The sequence below is a fragment of the Pituophis catenifer genome, unplaced genomic scaffold (assembly GCF_029215685.1).
Source record: "Pituophis catenifer annectens isolate HBS135680 unplaced genomic scaffold, rPitCat1.0.hap2 SCAF_1, whole genome shotgun sequence".
NCBI lineage: Eukaryota > Metazoa > Chordata > Lepidosauria > Squamata > Colubridae > Pituophis > Pituophis catenifer.
The window spans coordinates 127,252,786-127,269,229 of NW_027256881.1; the positions used below are offsets into that span (position 1 = coordinate 127,252,786).

At 35.3% G+C, this 16,444-nt stretch overlaps 1 protein-coding gene across 1 annotated transcript in view; it reads left to right on the top strand.

The window, feature by feature from the left end:
* The window catches only part of CSMD1 (CUB and Sushi multiple domains 1), a 1,157,523-nt gene that overhangs the window by 1,068,402 nt on the left and 72,677 nt on the right, over nt 1-16,444 (top strand). The window contains exons 43-48 of the mRNA XM_070954938.1: nt 914-1,091; nt 2,782-2,927; nt 3,833-3,913; nt 7,489-7,602; nt 9,886-10,074; nt 10,633-10,779. Coding sequence (XP_070811039.1) covers nt 914-1,091; nt 2,782-2,927; nt 3,833-3,913; nt 7,489-7,602; nt 9,886-10,074; nt 10,633-10,779 — 855 coding nt within the window. The remainder of the gene's footprint in view (nt 1-913; nt 1,092-2,781; nt 2,928-3,832; nt 3,914-7,488; nt 7,603-9,885; nt 10,075-10,632; nt 10,780-16,444) is intronic.

The following is a 16,444-nucleotide window of genomic DNA, read 5'->3' on the forward strand; positions in this document are numbered from 1 at the left end:
ATGTAGGAAAGTAATAATATTTGCCGGCAGAAAACTGTTTTAAGCATGCATGACAAAAAAAAAAGAGAGACAACAATTGTAAATGCAGAAAGTTATAACACATTCAAAGAACTACAAAAACTAGAGCATAATATTTTTAATCTGCAAATTGGTTGTAGATGGTAGATTTAACCAAGGTTTAAGCAAGATTTAAACAAGGATAGAGTTTCTAAAATGGGAAGGGGTGAGGAAACTAATATTTCCTGGACTGAATATAACCAATAAGGCAATCCTGGCTGGCTTCCAGCCTCCGTTCGATCTACCTTTTAGCACTTAGCTTAGTAAAAAGCTAATTGCTCTGGGGACGTAAATTTGATAGGATTGCAATGTGGAAAAAAATTGTATTTCATGCAGTGGGATTAACCTTTCACTTGCAACATTTTTATGATCCTTTTCAATATTTTCCTCAGTGAGGCAAGTAACTTTTTTTTTAAGAAAATGATTAAATGGAAGGGTTTTTTTTTTTTTTTAATGAACCTAATTTCTGGTAGAAATGTTTGTCTGTGTATGTATATATGGGTATTTGTAGTTTGAATGACTGTGTGCATGTTATCTGTATGCTATTTCAATTTAATACCAGAAATTGTAGATCCTATGTAAAAGGTGATTCTCCATGTCAACTTCAAAGCATCCCTACACTATCATCATGTCTTTTAATTGATTGCTATTGAATTCTTTTAAGGTGCTGGTTTACCATAGTTACAAAACCCAGATTATTCTATTTAAACTGCATTGTCTATTGTTATGAAAGATGATGTATTTGTTATTCTCTCACTTTGGATTTTGTTTTATATTAAATGCAGCAGGCAGGGATACACCAGTTTCCAAAAGACTAGATGGATGGATGTTATCATTTTTTTCTTTCTTTTATCAGCTCCTTGTGGATATAATGTAACATCTCAGAATGGTACTGTGTATTCACCAGGATTTCCAGATGAATATCCAAATTCAAAGGATTGTACCTGGCTTATAACTGTAGCTCAGGGTCATGGCATCTACATCAATTTTACATTACTCCAAACAGAATTGGTGAATGACTACATTGCAGTATGGTATGTTAATATCTTATAATTGTGAAGGGTGATATTTGGGTGGTTTTCCCATCTTTATGTGACTAAATAAAACAAAAAAAATATATGATGTGTAACTGTAAGCACATGTTCCTGTACAGCAGATTTTGTTTAATTAGCAAATTTCTTGTTCTGCTTAGCAAGCCATTTTTCAACTCAGAAGTTTCAGAAACTTCTTGTGAGAAAAAATAGCTTTATCTATAAGGATATAAAAACACTATCAAGGAATTATACTTTATTTTTGCATGGTATACTAATATGATTTTGAAAACTTCTCCAAATTTATTTCTGTCCCATCTTATACTGAACAAATCACAATAAAGTTAATTTGAGTTAATGACTTGTGCCTTTCTTCCCCTTTAATGGCTCTTTTACAATTTCCCTAAAATCAGTTCTGCGTTTTTTACAATAATTTAAAATAAATTTTATTTTAAAAAAGTAAGAAGAAAATATAAAGACTTCCTTAACTTTAGGAAGTCACACATAAAGCATTCAATGACAAACTAGTTAACAATTTAGAGCTGTTTAGATCAAAAACAGCATTTTAAAGCAATTTCCCATAGCATGCTATCCAAGACGACATAAAACAAATTCAAGCTCTGAAGAATCAGCTGTTCAAAGAGCCCAAATATATACACAATAACTAAATTTCCACAGATACAAGAAACTTCAGAGGTAACAATTATCAGAAGTTATTTTAATACATTCTGAAGTAAATCAAAGATCTAGTTGTAGATTTTTGGCTAAAAATTGTCTCTACCTTAGGGGGGGAAAAATCTGAGTTCCCGAAACAAAAGATTTTTCTTCCCTTCCCTGGTGTTTTTCAGTTTCCTGTAGAGATGAAACCTTTAATCGGGGGCTTAGAATTAATTTTCCTGGTCCAAGTAATCTATGTCTCCTTTAATTTCAATAGAAGAGAATATCTGTAGTTCAGAGTTGAGTTTTGGAGTCCTGGGTGCTCTGTAAGCTTGGTTGTTTCCTTGCAGACCTTTCAGGACCCAACTAGGTGACATCAATGCATAAGCTCAGAGAGCATCAAGGATTCTACACTTCTTTAATTTCTCCAGAGATGATGCTTCCCTTCTTCTTAAAGACAAACTCTTTGATCACCTAAATAGTGAGGGATTTTCCAGAGGAATCGTTGCTTTCTTATGTGAGGAATGATAATGTCACACTCAAGAAGAACCCATTGAAAAAAATTGTGTACTTCTTGCTTGGGAAACAGCTGACAGGCTGAAGTACTACAAAGAGTAGGTTGGTTTCACAACATCAGCAATGGATGAAGTCACCTCATAGTGAGATGGACCGCAAACAAATTTAATAAACAAACAAATACATAAATAAATAAAATGAAAGAGCTGGAACAATTTCAGGACAAAAATAATACTTAAAATGCTTTTAAGTATTTTAATACTTAATACTTAATACTTAATATTTTTAATACTTTATTAAAATACTTTTAATACTTAAAAAAAAAAGATTATACTTTTCACAATTAAGGGTTGTTCTTAAAAGTATGGACAAATTTGAATACAAATGAATCACTATGCTACAATTGTTTAAATTAGGCTCACTTCCCGAAGGTTTAAAGCTGCTATCAACCTACAATACTGTCAATATAAAACTTAATTACAATATTTTGCTGAAACTGTTTTGTTTCTGGTTTTCCTAGGGATGGCCCAGACCAAAATTCACCCCAGCTGGGAGTGTTCAGTGGAAACACAGCTCTGGAAACTGCCTTTAGCTCCAGTAATCAAGTCCTTCTCAAGTTTCACAGTGATTTCTCCACTGGAGGATTCTTTGTTCTCAATTTTCATGGTCAGTATTCTTTTTCTCAACTAACAAATCATATATGTGTGAAAAAGATAAGGAGAGTCAGACAGCATGGGGTGATTTAAAAGAATATTTTATTTCTATTGTTGTCAGAATAAATTAGATTACTTCAATTGGCATGATATTCCTTTAATGAAAATCTTTATCAACCATTATTATCTGCAGCAAAAGGAGAGGCAAATATTTAATACATGTTACTTGGCTTTGAATATTTTTAGAGAAAGCCCTAAACACTTAATCCAGACTACACACTTCTAAGTAAGCCTTAAGGATTTGGGGGTATTAGTGAAACACGTTGGTATTCTAATTTCCTGTTAAAAAAGCTTGAATTGTTCAGACATGGGACATTTTCTCACTTGAAGCTATAGAATGACATCATTTCTGCTGATATTGTCAGAAAAAAGAGACCCATACAGCAAGAAGTTTCTAAAGAGACTGTTTGTGTTATTTAACATGCTTTTTATTCATTTTCATTTTCTCACAGACTTATTTTTGAGAAAGGACACTAATTGTAAGGAAAGTAGATGAGATATTTGGCTATATTGAAATGGCAAGAAAGTAATGAAGGAGAGCGTGTATGGCATATGTACATTTCTATACATGCACTTACTTCTCAATAAAAAATTAAAGTTAACAAAATATTTTCTTTTGATTTGTACAAAGGTAAGCATATATGGATACTGTAATCCCAATATTCCACCTGAGAATATAGGCCCATATGATCAGTAGCTGTAAATAATATATTTTTCACATCATTCTTTTCACTATTGCCTATTTTTCACAGATGCCTATTTTTGCACATTTTCCTCAAATATTGTTAGGTGGCATTCACCTTATAGTGAAATTTGTCTTCAAACTATTATTAATCCAGTTTTCATCTGATTCCATAGCATATCAGCTTAAAAAGTGCGAGTCTCCTCCAGCAGTTCCACATGCTGAATTGCTTGCTGAAGATAATGATTTTGAAATAGGTAAAAATGTCTATACTACCCCATGTATATACTTATTGACAATTCAGACTACTACTTAATTGATGTTATTAGTACATTTCAAATGTTCTGTTTTCCTGAAACTTGTAATTATTACTAAAATGTTCCTAATGTTGGAAGATGTGGTTTATTTGTATTTATTTATAGTATATTTTAATTTTTTAAAACACTTTTTTGATATTTTTTATGTATATTGTTGTTTTTAAACAGTCGCTTGGTCGATTGTCGTTGTGAGCCACCCTGAGTCCTTGGAGATAGGGCGGCATACAAATTTTATAAAATAAAATAAATAAAAATATTTAGATGGAAGCACTCCAGGTTTTTTTTAAGAATGCTTAATGTTTTAAACATTAAATTTCTTAAAATGAAACTTAGTAAATCTATATTAATTATCCAACCCCCCATCTTTATATCTACTGTATTCCACTCAGAGCTTTTTCAGCATAGAACAATGTAGAAATACCAGTATTAATAATCAATCAAAAGCGACAAACACTGAGGCTACAGGTGTAAATACACAGTATAGCACACATTTATGTTGTTTGATTATTTCCAATACAAGTGTATTACACGATCGTTATTTCTTTTATGGTGACATATTTTTCATTAAAAAAAGTGATTCCAAATTCCAGTTCTCCTGGTAGTGGGGCATATTGGCTGGGGAAAAAATGGCAAGATTGGAAAGCACACTCCAGATACAGAGAAATTGTTGTAAGAAAACAAGGAATGTGTATACTATAAGTTCTTTCATAAAACAAATGCATTTCAGTGGGAAAATTGTAACTAAAAAGCAGAAGTTAGCAATCATTCCAGCATGTTTACAAGATTAAAAGTCTAGAAATTGAAATTGTGTTAATGATGAAATCCTAAATGTATATATAAGTCTTGCTGAAAAAGCCTTGTTAAAGGCGGACAAATGTAGTCCTGTATAAATATTTCAGATTTAAGTGCATGTTAAAATTATATTAAAATCCCATTGAATTTAACAAAAAAAAAGTTGTATGATATTCAGCCCTTTGTTTTTAGTGGAAATAAATTGAATATGTTACAGGTAATCCTTGACATATGACTGTAATGGAGCCTGCCCATTATGGTCATATGTTGCAAAGGTTCTAAAATCTCAGTTTTGAGATTTTACAGAGAGTTTTGACAAAAACTGAAAGTAAAGATGGAAATGATGATAGGAAGTCCCAAAACTTTAGGAATCTGAGTTGATCTAGCCATGTACTTAAAAAGAAAAGCCAAAACTGCACTCCCCAGTCTGACCCTGAGTGAATACTGTAATCTGGTGCCTTTCCTACCTTTAGCTAATTAATTAATTTATATATTTCTGAAAATAAGACTGAATGGCCAATGTGAAAATGATAATTTCCTCTTCTAAACTGAAAGAATGGAATACTTATGCTGTAGGAAAACCAATTTTCCCTTGTGCAAAAGGCAAGATAGATAGATAGATAGATAGATAGATAGATAGATAGATAGATAGATAGATAGATAGATAAAGCATTTTTCATATCACATTTTAGTGAAAGATACCAACTAAATTATCAGCCTTAGTATATCCATGTGCCATATAGCATTCCCTGATCATGTTTAAGCAGTAGTAGTTTTTTTAAATACATTTTTGCTATATGCTGCAAGCCCAATCAAAGTCCAGTTTTAATGCAGGCATGCTCTCAAGCTAAGATAGCAAGCCTGCATTCTGGTCCACAAAGACATACATGTGCATTAGCACACATTTTTATACAAACTTAAGAAGAAAATGTAGAGTATGAATGGATGAATTTGCTGAGATAGCTACATTGTTTTGTTTAATTAGAGAAAAGACAGCATGTTTATTGCTGACAGGGAAATCCTTTATAGACCTTTTATGTAAAACAACAACAAAAAAGAACACGATCTATGGTTTTGATGATTAGTTAGAATAAATTTTAGAAAGAAGAAAGCCATGGTGTAATCTTAGAAAAAGAGGTCAATCTAGAATTGTACTTATAACTTCTGTAAAGAAAATAAGAAGTTACATCTTTATATCTTTTTTTTTCTTTGCTATTTTTCATCAACCTTTTTTTGCACTTTAGCTTTCTCTTTTATTTCTTCCTTTTTCTTTTTTCCTTCTGATTTTATTTTGGTTTGTATTTTTTTTCTCATTTTTAAAACTTTCTGTAAGATATATATATATATATATATATATATATATATATATATATATATATATATATATATATATATATATATATATATATATATATATATATTCTCAGGTTTTCGCGGGTGTTTGTATGTAGGTCTTTGGTTATTCGGGTTTTCCCCCCCGTAAAATTGGAGGTGTCTTGGCAACGTTTCGATGAAGTCTCATTCGTCATCTTCAGGCTGGTGTTCTCGGCTTCGTGCTTCTAGGAGCAATGTGTGTGATCGCAGCTGTTTCTTCCTTTTAACTGCCAGTGGGGGTGTGAACTGATTGGGTGGGAGCTTGGCTGTGTTCTGATTGGGAGGAGGTGTGTTCTGATTGGTTGGGGGTTTGGCTGTGCTCTGATTGGATGGGGGGTTGGCTGTGCTCTGATTGGATGGGTGTGTGTTCTGTTTAGGTGGGGGCTTGGTTGTGCTCGGGTTAGTCTGAGTAGCAGGGGGATTTGAGCTGGTGAGCTGTGTTGCTGTTGTTTGGCTTCGTGTTCGTGGCCGTGCCATCTCTTCATGTTGGGTGTACATAAAGCAGACTGACACCCAACATGAAGAGATGGCACGGCCACGAACACGAAGCCAAACAACAGCAACACAGCTCACCAGCTCAAATCCCCCTGCTACTCAGATTAACTTTAGCACAACCAAGTCCCCACCTAAACAGAATACACACCCATCCAATCAGAGCACAGCCAAACCCCCAACCAATCAGAACACACCTCCTCCCAATCAGAACACAGCCAAGCTCCTACCCAATCAGTTCACACCCCCACTGGCAGTTAAAAGGAAGAAACAGCTGCGATCACACACATTGCTCCTAGAAGCACGAAGCCGAGAACACCAGCCTGAAGATGACGAATGAGATTTCGTCGAAACATTGCCAAGACACCTCCAATTTTAGGCGGGAGAAAATCCGAATAACCAAAGACCTACACACACACACACACACACACACACACACACACACATATATGTGTGTGTGTGTGTGTGTATGTGTGTGTGTGTGTGTATGTGTGTGTGTGTGTGTGTGTGTGTACAGTTAATATCTCGGGTTTCTTCCCGTTTAATGGCTATATATATTTATATATATATAAATATATATATTTGATGTGTGGATCTGGTTGAAGCAATGATAGAAAGATATGGAAAGTTATGTGTGTGTGTGTGTGTACAGTTAATATCTCGGGTTTCTTCCCGTGTAATGGCTATATATATATATATATATATATATATATATATATATATATATATATATATATATGATGTGTGGATCTGGTTGAAGCAATGATAGAAAGATATGGAAAGTTATGACAAATAAATGTTGCTGTAATCTAGATTTCAATATGTTTCAATTCACTTTTCTTTTTAAATTATTTCAGGAGACTTTGCCAAATACAAGTGTCACCCTGGCTACACTTTGGTTGGAAATGACATGACATTCTGTAAGTTAAAAGACCAACTTCAATTTGAGGGCTCTCCCCCAGTTTGTGAAGGTATGTATGCAATGACTGTACCGTATAGAGCAGGGGTGTCAAACTCAATGTCATTGAGGGCCGCATCAGGGTCATGCTTGATCTTCGGGCGCTGGGGTGGATGTGGACATGGCCAGGTGGATGTGGCCACCTCGACATCACTCGTGTTGGGGGTGCCTGTGGAGGCCCGAGCACTCTGCCAGTGAAAATGAGCTCCGTTTTCCTGGCAGAGACACTGCGGGCTGGTCCTTGCTGTTTTCCATGGTGGTCCTGTGGACCAGATCTAAGCACCCCGTGGGCCAAATCCGGCCCCCGGGCCTTGAGTTTGACACCTCTGTTATAGAGAGATTATGATTAAAAGGTTTTCACATATTGTATTTGATTTTTAAATTTGCTTTAAATCAAGAATGTGATATTTAGGAAATATAATGAACATGTATTGAAATGGGTTCTTAGTATAAAACTTTATTTTTGTTTTCAGAGGTTTGCTATTTGAAACAAGCTATTTCTATATCTTGTTTTACACTTCATTATTCATGGACGAGTAGACATTTTAATCCAATATGTGTCTCTTTGTCAGAGTTTTTAAAGGAGTTATTATAAAAGAACATGTAATCAAAACAATTTAAAATAGTTTTCCCTCTGTGATTTCTATCAATCTCTGTCCATGGGTAACATAGAAATATGCTAATTTTTTTTTTAAAAAAAACAGGGAATAGTTTTAGCTCTGATGGGAGAGAAATGGAAGGATTTCAGAATAAATATAAGTAAAAACAGAATACTGTTATCATAGACATTGCACAAAATGTCAGAACCAAAATAATGAGAAGAATTTTTTAGCAATAGATACTGTGCCCTATATAAGATGAGGTGGTATAATATTAGAGGCAGCAACTCAGGTGACAAAACATAGAATAAATTGCAGTTCAGTTTTATATGAAAAGCACAATAAATCTGTCTTTTTACTGGGAATTCTAGAACCATGCTGCAATACTTTCAATGTATGTGCCGAGCTTCCGTATGTCTTGGTATCAAGACTATCTGCGAGGGAACATGTGTTTGGGTCCAGTGGTGGTTAACTCTTCCTTGGAGGAAAGGGTGATTCTGTCAGCTGATAAGAAGGTGGTGGTGTTCCCCCTTTTCTCAAAGAGCCATTGTTTAAGCCAGCTAGTCTGGACAGTTTTTGTCCAGTTTCCAATCTTTCCTTTCTAAGCTCTGCAGCTTCAAAGAACTCTAGATGGACCAGATTATCTGGACCTCTTTCAGTCAGGAAGTGAGGGAGCATTAGAAAATAAACTCTTCCTCGTTTGAAATTTAGAACTCGCTTTTCACTCAAATGTGTTCAATTTTTCATTCAGATATTGTTGGCCCTAAAAGTTTCAAGAGACTTGTTTGATATCTCCCAATTTAACACTGCAGGGGTATTAAGGACAAGATAATATTCTTCATTACTGTTCAAATTTTAAAGTACATAAAATAAAAATAAAAGTCTAACATTTGAAATCCCTGTAAGACTTTATAAGACTTCAAGACTATAGAATCTTCTATCCAGCTTTTTCCTCCTTCTCCACCTTCATCTACAAGTGATTAAATAAATACTGTATTATTATTTCTTTTGTACATGTCTTCTTTCTTCAATTATATTATTAAATATTGTCATTATAGTATAAATATGAAATATGAACCAAGAATCTATAGCATTCTGACGAATAACTGGCTATTCTTCTAGGAATGGTGTAGGGCAAGGGTGTCAAACTCACAGCCCTCAGGCAGGTTGCATCACGTGGTGGCTCCTCCCCCACCCAGTTTAGCAAACGGGAAAAAAGTCCCGATACGTCACATGATGCCGCTGTGATGCCGCGAGTTTGACACCCTTGGTATAGGGAGACCTAACAACTTCTAGGGGGCTAAGCAAATACATGTGATGTTATGATAAATTTATGTATATTTTTTGTTTCATGACAATCTTTTTATTCATTATATTACCAAAAATAGATCCAAGCTAAGTAGATTCAAGTAAATATTATTCCTTTAATTTTAGTTCACATCAAGGTAAATGTAGTTTATGTATTCAGATCTAGTTTCTGAAGCATGCAGGGTTTTATGAAAGTAACATCTGTTATAATATATCTTGTTTTGAGGAGAAAATCTGCATTTTTATTGATTTTGCTTCAATAAGCAATAAATTTTAAAACCAGAGTGAACATCTTTCTTCATATTTATGAAAAAGTGGCAATTTAAGAAAGTAAACTCCTTTAACCCACCCCCACCCCCTATTTTTCCTGTCTTCCTTGTATTTTATAGCACAGTGCCCAGCGAATGAAATTCATACAGAGTCGTCTGGTGTAATCCTCAGTCCAGGTTATCCAGGAAACTATCTCAATTCACAAACTTGTGCCTGGACTCTTAAAGTTGAACCAAATTATAACATCACTGTTTTTGTAGAATCATTTCAAAGTGAAAAGCAATTTGATGAGCTGGAAATCTTTGATGGTGAGATTCTGTTTTTATTTGTTGGTTCAGTAATGTGGAAGGAATTAAAGTTCATATGGTCCTTCTAAATGCTTCTATTTAATGTTTTTCCAGTTCTTTCCAAAACCAGCCTATGTATTTACTGTTACTCTTGTAAAATCAAAAGGTCTAAGATTTTCCTACTTCCTTTCTTTTAACAAATATTCCCTTCCTACTAAGAGCAATTTACTGATTTACTGATCCAAGTTTCAAGTCATAAGGAACCCTGTTTTTAACCGATTTTGATCACTTGGTATGTAATAAAAAGAACAATTACTAATACTTTAGACCACCTTATCATAGAATTTGATGACAAGTCTGTGTTCTAATGCATGCAAATAATGCACTGCATACAATTTTCAAATTGTCTAAATGGTACTAATTACATGAATCCATGTTGGAATTCAGATCCCATTTTAATTTGACAAACACTGGTAAAATGTCTCTTTAGTGTTATTAAAATAATTATTATTTTGAGGCATTTCCAATAACACTAAGGTATGTGACAGGATTATTAACATTTTGATATATTTTGTGCAGGTTCTTCTGGACAAAGCCCTGTGTTGGTTGCCTTGAGTGGAAATCATACTGGGCAACTTAATTATACAAGCAAATCCAATCAGTTGTACCTGCGTTGGTCAACTGACCATGCAACCACTAAAAAAGGATTCAAGATACGTTATTCAGGTTAGTAGTAAATTTAGCATTAAAGTTCTGCTTATAATGTGCTCATCAAAAAGAGAAGATTTATCGTAGAGTTACTGATAAACTACTGATTTCTAGTTAACCTTTCCAGAGATTTGCCAATCAGAACAGATAATACTGGGCTGAAATAACCAATTACCTTATTTAAAATTACTTTGTCCCTACATTAATGCCTCCCTATGTTCAATTGCTAGTTTTGTATACCACTTTTAATATTTAAATGAAATATAAATGTAATACACAACTACCTACATATACATATACCTATATAATTGTTAAACTTACAACTTTTTAAAATAAAAATTCTTATAAAATTTCTAGGTTTTTATTTTTAAGTATTTTGATATTTCTTCTACTGTCTATCAGTGTGTTCAGGAATTCCAAATATTTGTTGATTCCAAATGATTGCTCTCACAATAAATAAACATTTCACCCATATTTAATACTCATGATTTTTATGAAAAAGCTGGTGCAAAATGTTTTGGTGTGGTTTAACTTAGCTAGTCAAAGACAGATGGAGAAACAATTCGCAAAAGTTTTCAAAAGTCAGGGAAGCTTACATTTGTAATTACTTTTGTTCACATTTTAAAAATGATTGTAGCCTGTTCTTTGGATACATTTTCTGTATCAGAATACTATGAAATATTACCGTTTTCTGAGAGAAAGAGAGGGAGAGGGAGAGTGGGGGAGAGAGAGAGAGAAAGAGAGAGTGGGGGAGGAGAGGACAGAGAGAGAGAGAGACCACTGCAGGGAATGAAGGGAGCTGTGAAAACTGGAAACGTATTCCATTATTATAACTGACTATATGTGAATGACTAGATTTACTCCTTGATTTTCTACTGTACCGATATTTTATATGGTGTGTTATTTCTATATCAAAATGTAGTTACCGATGGAACCAGAAATGTACATTTGGATGATTGATGATTTTCAAAGAGATCACACCTCTTTCTACTCTTGTTAACTCTTTTTCACTGCCAGATATTGAAGCATTTGTATGATTCCTTTGTCTTATTTTTAACCTACGTAAAAATATTCAGATATGCATTCCTTGCATACAACACATTCCTATGTCAATTTAAAATGTTATGAAAGGAAGATGATCCCAGTAATTTAGGGTTATGAATTAAATTTGATATTCAATACAAACAACTTTTTGTAGTCTACCAAAATGGTTTCTGTTGAAGTGGGCTAAATCTGAAAGGAAATAATTATTTAGAGATAAAACCTAAGGGCATGGTATTGAATAATTACATCACCAAAACTGCATGTTTCTTTGGGGGGATAAAAAAAGGAACCAATTTATAAAATAAACATCATTTCATAATGCAAACGTGCATATCTGCATCTAACATCATGATGGAAATGGACACAAATGCATGTTTCATCTTTTTTTAGCATCAAATTCCTACATATTATAGAATTGTAATAACTATATTTACTTTCTACTTTTCTATGTCATAAAAATAATTTGCAGGTTTTAGAATAATCTCACATAGGAAGTTGTGGGAGCTTCATCACTGGAAGCTTTCAAGAAGAGACTGGACTGCTATCTGTCAGAAATGGTGTAAGGCAGGGGTGTCAAACTCAATTTCATTGTGGGCTGCATCAGGGTTGTGTTTGATCTTCGGGGGCTGGGGGGCATGGCCAGGGGAAGTGGCCATCTCGAATCATTCATCGAGGCTCTGTTTTCAGCCACAACAGCCTCCTGCAGTCTTCTGCCAGCAAAAATGGAGCCTGGGCCCACCTGGCTCTGTTTTTGTCTTTGACAGACTCCTGCAGCCCTCTGCCAACCTCCCCGAGCTCCATTTTTGCTGACAGAGGGTTGCAGAGGCTGTCGTGGCCGAAAATGGAAGCCAGGAGAGTAGTTCATGGCCCTCTTGAGCTCTGTTTTTGCTGGCAGAGGCACCACGGGCCGGTCCTTCACTGTTTTCAGAGCAGCCCTGCAGGCCAGATCTAACCACCCCATATGCTGGATCTGGCCCATGGGCTTGAGTTTGACACCCCTGGAGTAGAGTCTCCTGCTTGGGCAGGGGGTTGGACTAGATGACTTACAAGGTCCCTTCCAACTCTGTTAATTTGTTAAATCAGTGCCATATAATCATGGGTTTATTTTAAGTGAAATTTATTTCCAACTTAGAAATATGTTATTTTTAAATATATATGCCAGTTATATGAAAAAACAAAACCTGAAAGTCATTTTATAGGGGAGATGGGTGGCATAAAAATTTAAAAACTGTAGATAGATAGATAGGTAGGTAGATAGATAGATAGATAGATAGATAGATAGATAGATAGATAGATAGTGTTGTGGCTCCGTTGCCTGAGCCTGGGCTATCGACAGATGCAGACTCTGAGAGTGAGAGAGAGGAGTTGGCAAGGCCTCCCTTGCACGTCCCCACAGCCACAGGTGGACAGCGATGAAGAAGATAAGTGCTGGCTGGACCCTCAGCAGAGGTGCAGGGAGAAGTGTGCGCAGCAGAGGGGAAGGCATGCCAGAGATTAGCTGAATCACTGGACCACACCCCACAGGGTATAAATGTGGGTGTGGTGGCCGGTTCAGTTTGTGATGAGCAAAAACTGGAAATAATCCATGATCTCTGTGTTACTGGACTTTGCCTGCTTTATCGGACTGTATTTGGATTAATCCTTGTCTTGTTGAAACTCTGCCTGTTTTATCGGGATGCTTGCAGTCTAATCTTTGTTTTGTGTGAGTAAAGTCTGAATTGGCAGCTAGCCACTGGGTTGCTGCCAGCTTTATCTTCAAAGAGTTTTGTCGTGTGGCTTATTAACTCCGGACCGTCTGTGGGGGTGCGTGTGTGGTACGGGGACAGAACAGATAGATAGATAGATAGATAGATAGATAGATAGATAGATAGATAGATAGATAGATGGATGGATGGATGGATGGATGGATGGATGGATGGATGGATGGATGGATAGATAGATAGATAGATAGATAGATAGATAGATAGATAGATAGATAGAAGTGTGAACATCTTACCATAATGTTACTTTTTATTTTAAAAGTGAACAAAATATCAGTTCAATTAATGAAAAGGGAACAATTTTCTCCACAGTACAACGTAGAAAATTTAGTAGTACTTTATGAAATAAATACCTTTTTTTTCTATCTGAAAGCATACTAACTGAAAGCATACTAACTGAAAGCTAATTACAATTTTTATGTTTGTATGTGGTTTAATGTATCCAAAGAAAATTGCAGACTGTCTCAATAGATTGCAAATGAAAAGGGGGAAAAATATCACAAAAAAGACTAACAGTATTGTTTGTCTGACCATCTTTATTAGCGTTGCTGAACAAATAGCAAGCTAAATATCTTCAACAGGTTACTTTTTATACACTGCTCTGATTTTTAGCAGTAATAAGTTCTAACAAAGAAGAGTTATATAAGTGATTATACATATATATATATGTATGTATGTATGTATGTATGTATGTATATGTATATGTATATGTATATGTATATGTATATGTATATGTATATGTATATGTATATGTATATGTATATGTATGTATGTACAGTATATGAATGATAGGCAGTGTCATTGATAGATTTATTTTCTTTCCAGAATTATTTTACAATTCTACTTAGATTAATCGTATGTATAACAAGTATGTTGAGATGCTAATCCTATAAAAGCTTCCTTTTTTCTGTAGTCAAGACCTCTCCCAAGCCAGGGATGCCTAGCAAGGCAAGGCCTCTCTCTGCCTTCTAAATCGACATGATATTGACCTTCATAAAGCACAAGAGAAAAACACTATTCTGAAAATGTAAAAAAAAAAAAAAAAGGATTTTATTGTATAGTTATCTTGTTCAAGGATTAGTTAAAAAGTACAAAATCTTCCTATGGATGTTGAAAATTTGGAAAAGACATACGAAGCACTGTTATTTCCAAACTGCAAATGAATAACTTTTTAGGATACAAATGCCTAGCTGTATGCATAAGGCAAGCAACTCAGTAGAATAGCTCAGCTTAAACTTTCTCCTGTTTCACAAACAGCATGACCTGAAAAGCTGCGTAGTTCTCTTCATGTCATGTAAGTTTTACATCAGATGCAGGAGAGACAGCAGGAGAAAGGAAAAACAGTGAGCAGCAGGGTAAGCAATTGGGCTTGAATCTTAATAAGGAAAGTCAATAGCATAAAAAATGGGAAAGGAAATGGGGGGCTCAGAAAAGCTATTGATGCTATGGCAGCTGTGATGGAGCCAGCAGGCCACCACATAACTATCAGCCTATTGGAATGATTTACTGCCTCCCTGCTTTCCTCCTTGTTTCGACAAACGTGACTTTGCACAAGGTTTGGCAAATAGCATACGTCCAGAATATTGTGTGGAGTTTGTTGAAGTGCTCAGTGACAGAGTCTAAAATAAAAAGCATTGTTGCAGAATTCAGTCATCACAAAATGCAATGAGAGATGCAAACAAGTCTCATGAAGGAAGAAAACAGTAACAGTCAGATGAAACTTTCAGGATACAGTTGTAACGGTATGCAGGAATGATCTTGGGAAACAGGAGGAAGAGCCACAGACTAGATGTCAGTTAGATAGGAGGAAGCTAAGTCTTCAGAAGGCCTGGGTCCATGGAAAACATCTCAGAGGAGACCCTCCCTAATTTCTTGGACTGCAAGGGCAAAGGGGGAGAGACTTGCAAGATTCTGTTCATGTGAACTTATAATAAGTTTAGAGGTAATACTTCTAGGCATTTTCAGAGTGCTACCTTACAAGGTTGACAACAATGCACCTTGATCATTTAATTTTAGTGAGGATACCTTTAAATGAGAGTGGACTCCTGGCAACTGCCTGGACTAGTTGGCAACATTTACAGAAGTGGCTTATTGATGCCTTCTTCCTTGGTTGAAAGAATCAGTGGCCCAAAGTCCCTCCTCTGACTTTGTGCCTAAGGCAGGAATAGAACTCACAGTATGCTGGTTTCTAGTCTGGTACCTTTCTGATGAACTAAATAGATTAAAACTAAGATCAGTGTGTTAGTTTTACAGATATAAGCTATTCAGGTGTAAAGCCTGAAATAGAATGACTAAATTTCCGAAGCTGTGAATCTTCTAAAGCAGGGCTATCAAACTCTCCTGCCCATGCCGGTTTAGCAAAGGGGGAAAAAGTCCCAATACGTCACGTGACACCGCTGTGATGATGTGAGTTTGACATCCCTGTTCTAAGCATTTTAGCTGTTTAGGTTTTAATGAAGAAGGTTTCAGTAGCAATGAGAGCCACTTGATTCACTTCCTCCCACTATACTGTCCCAAACCACTTCACAGAGACATTTATATGCCATAAACATTTTTCCTTCTATATTCAATGCTTGAACACCATTTTAGCATTACATTTTCATTCCTTCATTCATGTTCTTATGTATTTTCAGAAATTTGTTAGAAAACACTTTTGCAAATACAGATGAACTGCAGGTATACTAAGGACTTCTGTCAGCTAGGTGAAGGAAAGAATGAGCAATGGAGAAGGGGAAGATAAATATCAGGTTTCTAAGCATTCAGTGATGACCTTCCCAGTGGTATAGATGGAAATATATCAGGTTTCTCAACAGTAACCTGAGGGAAAGAAATGAAATATGAATGTTCACACTGAAAGCAAAAAAGGAACAGCAAAATAG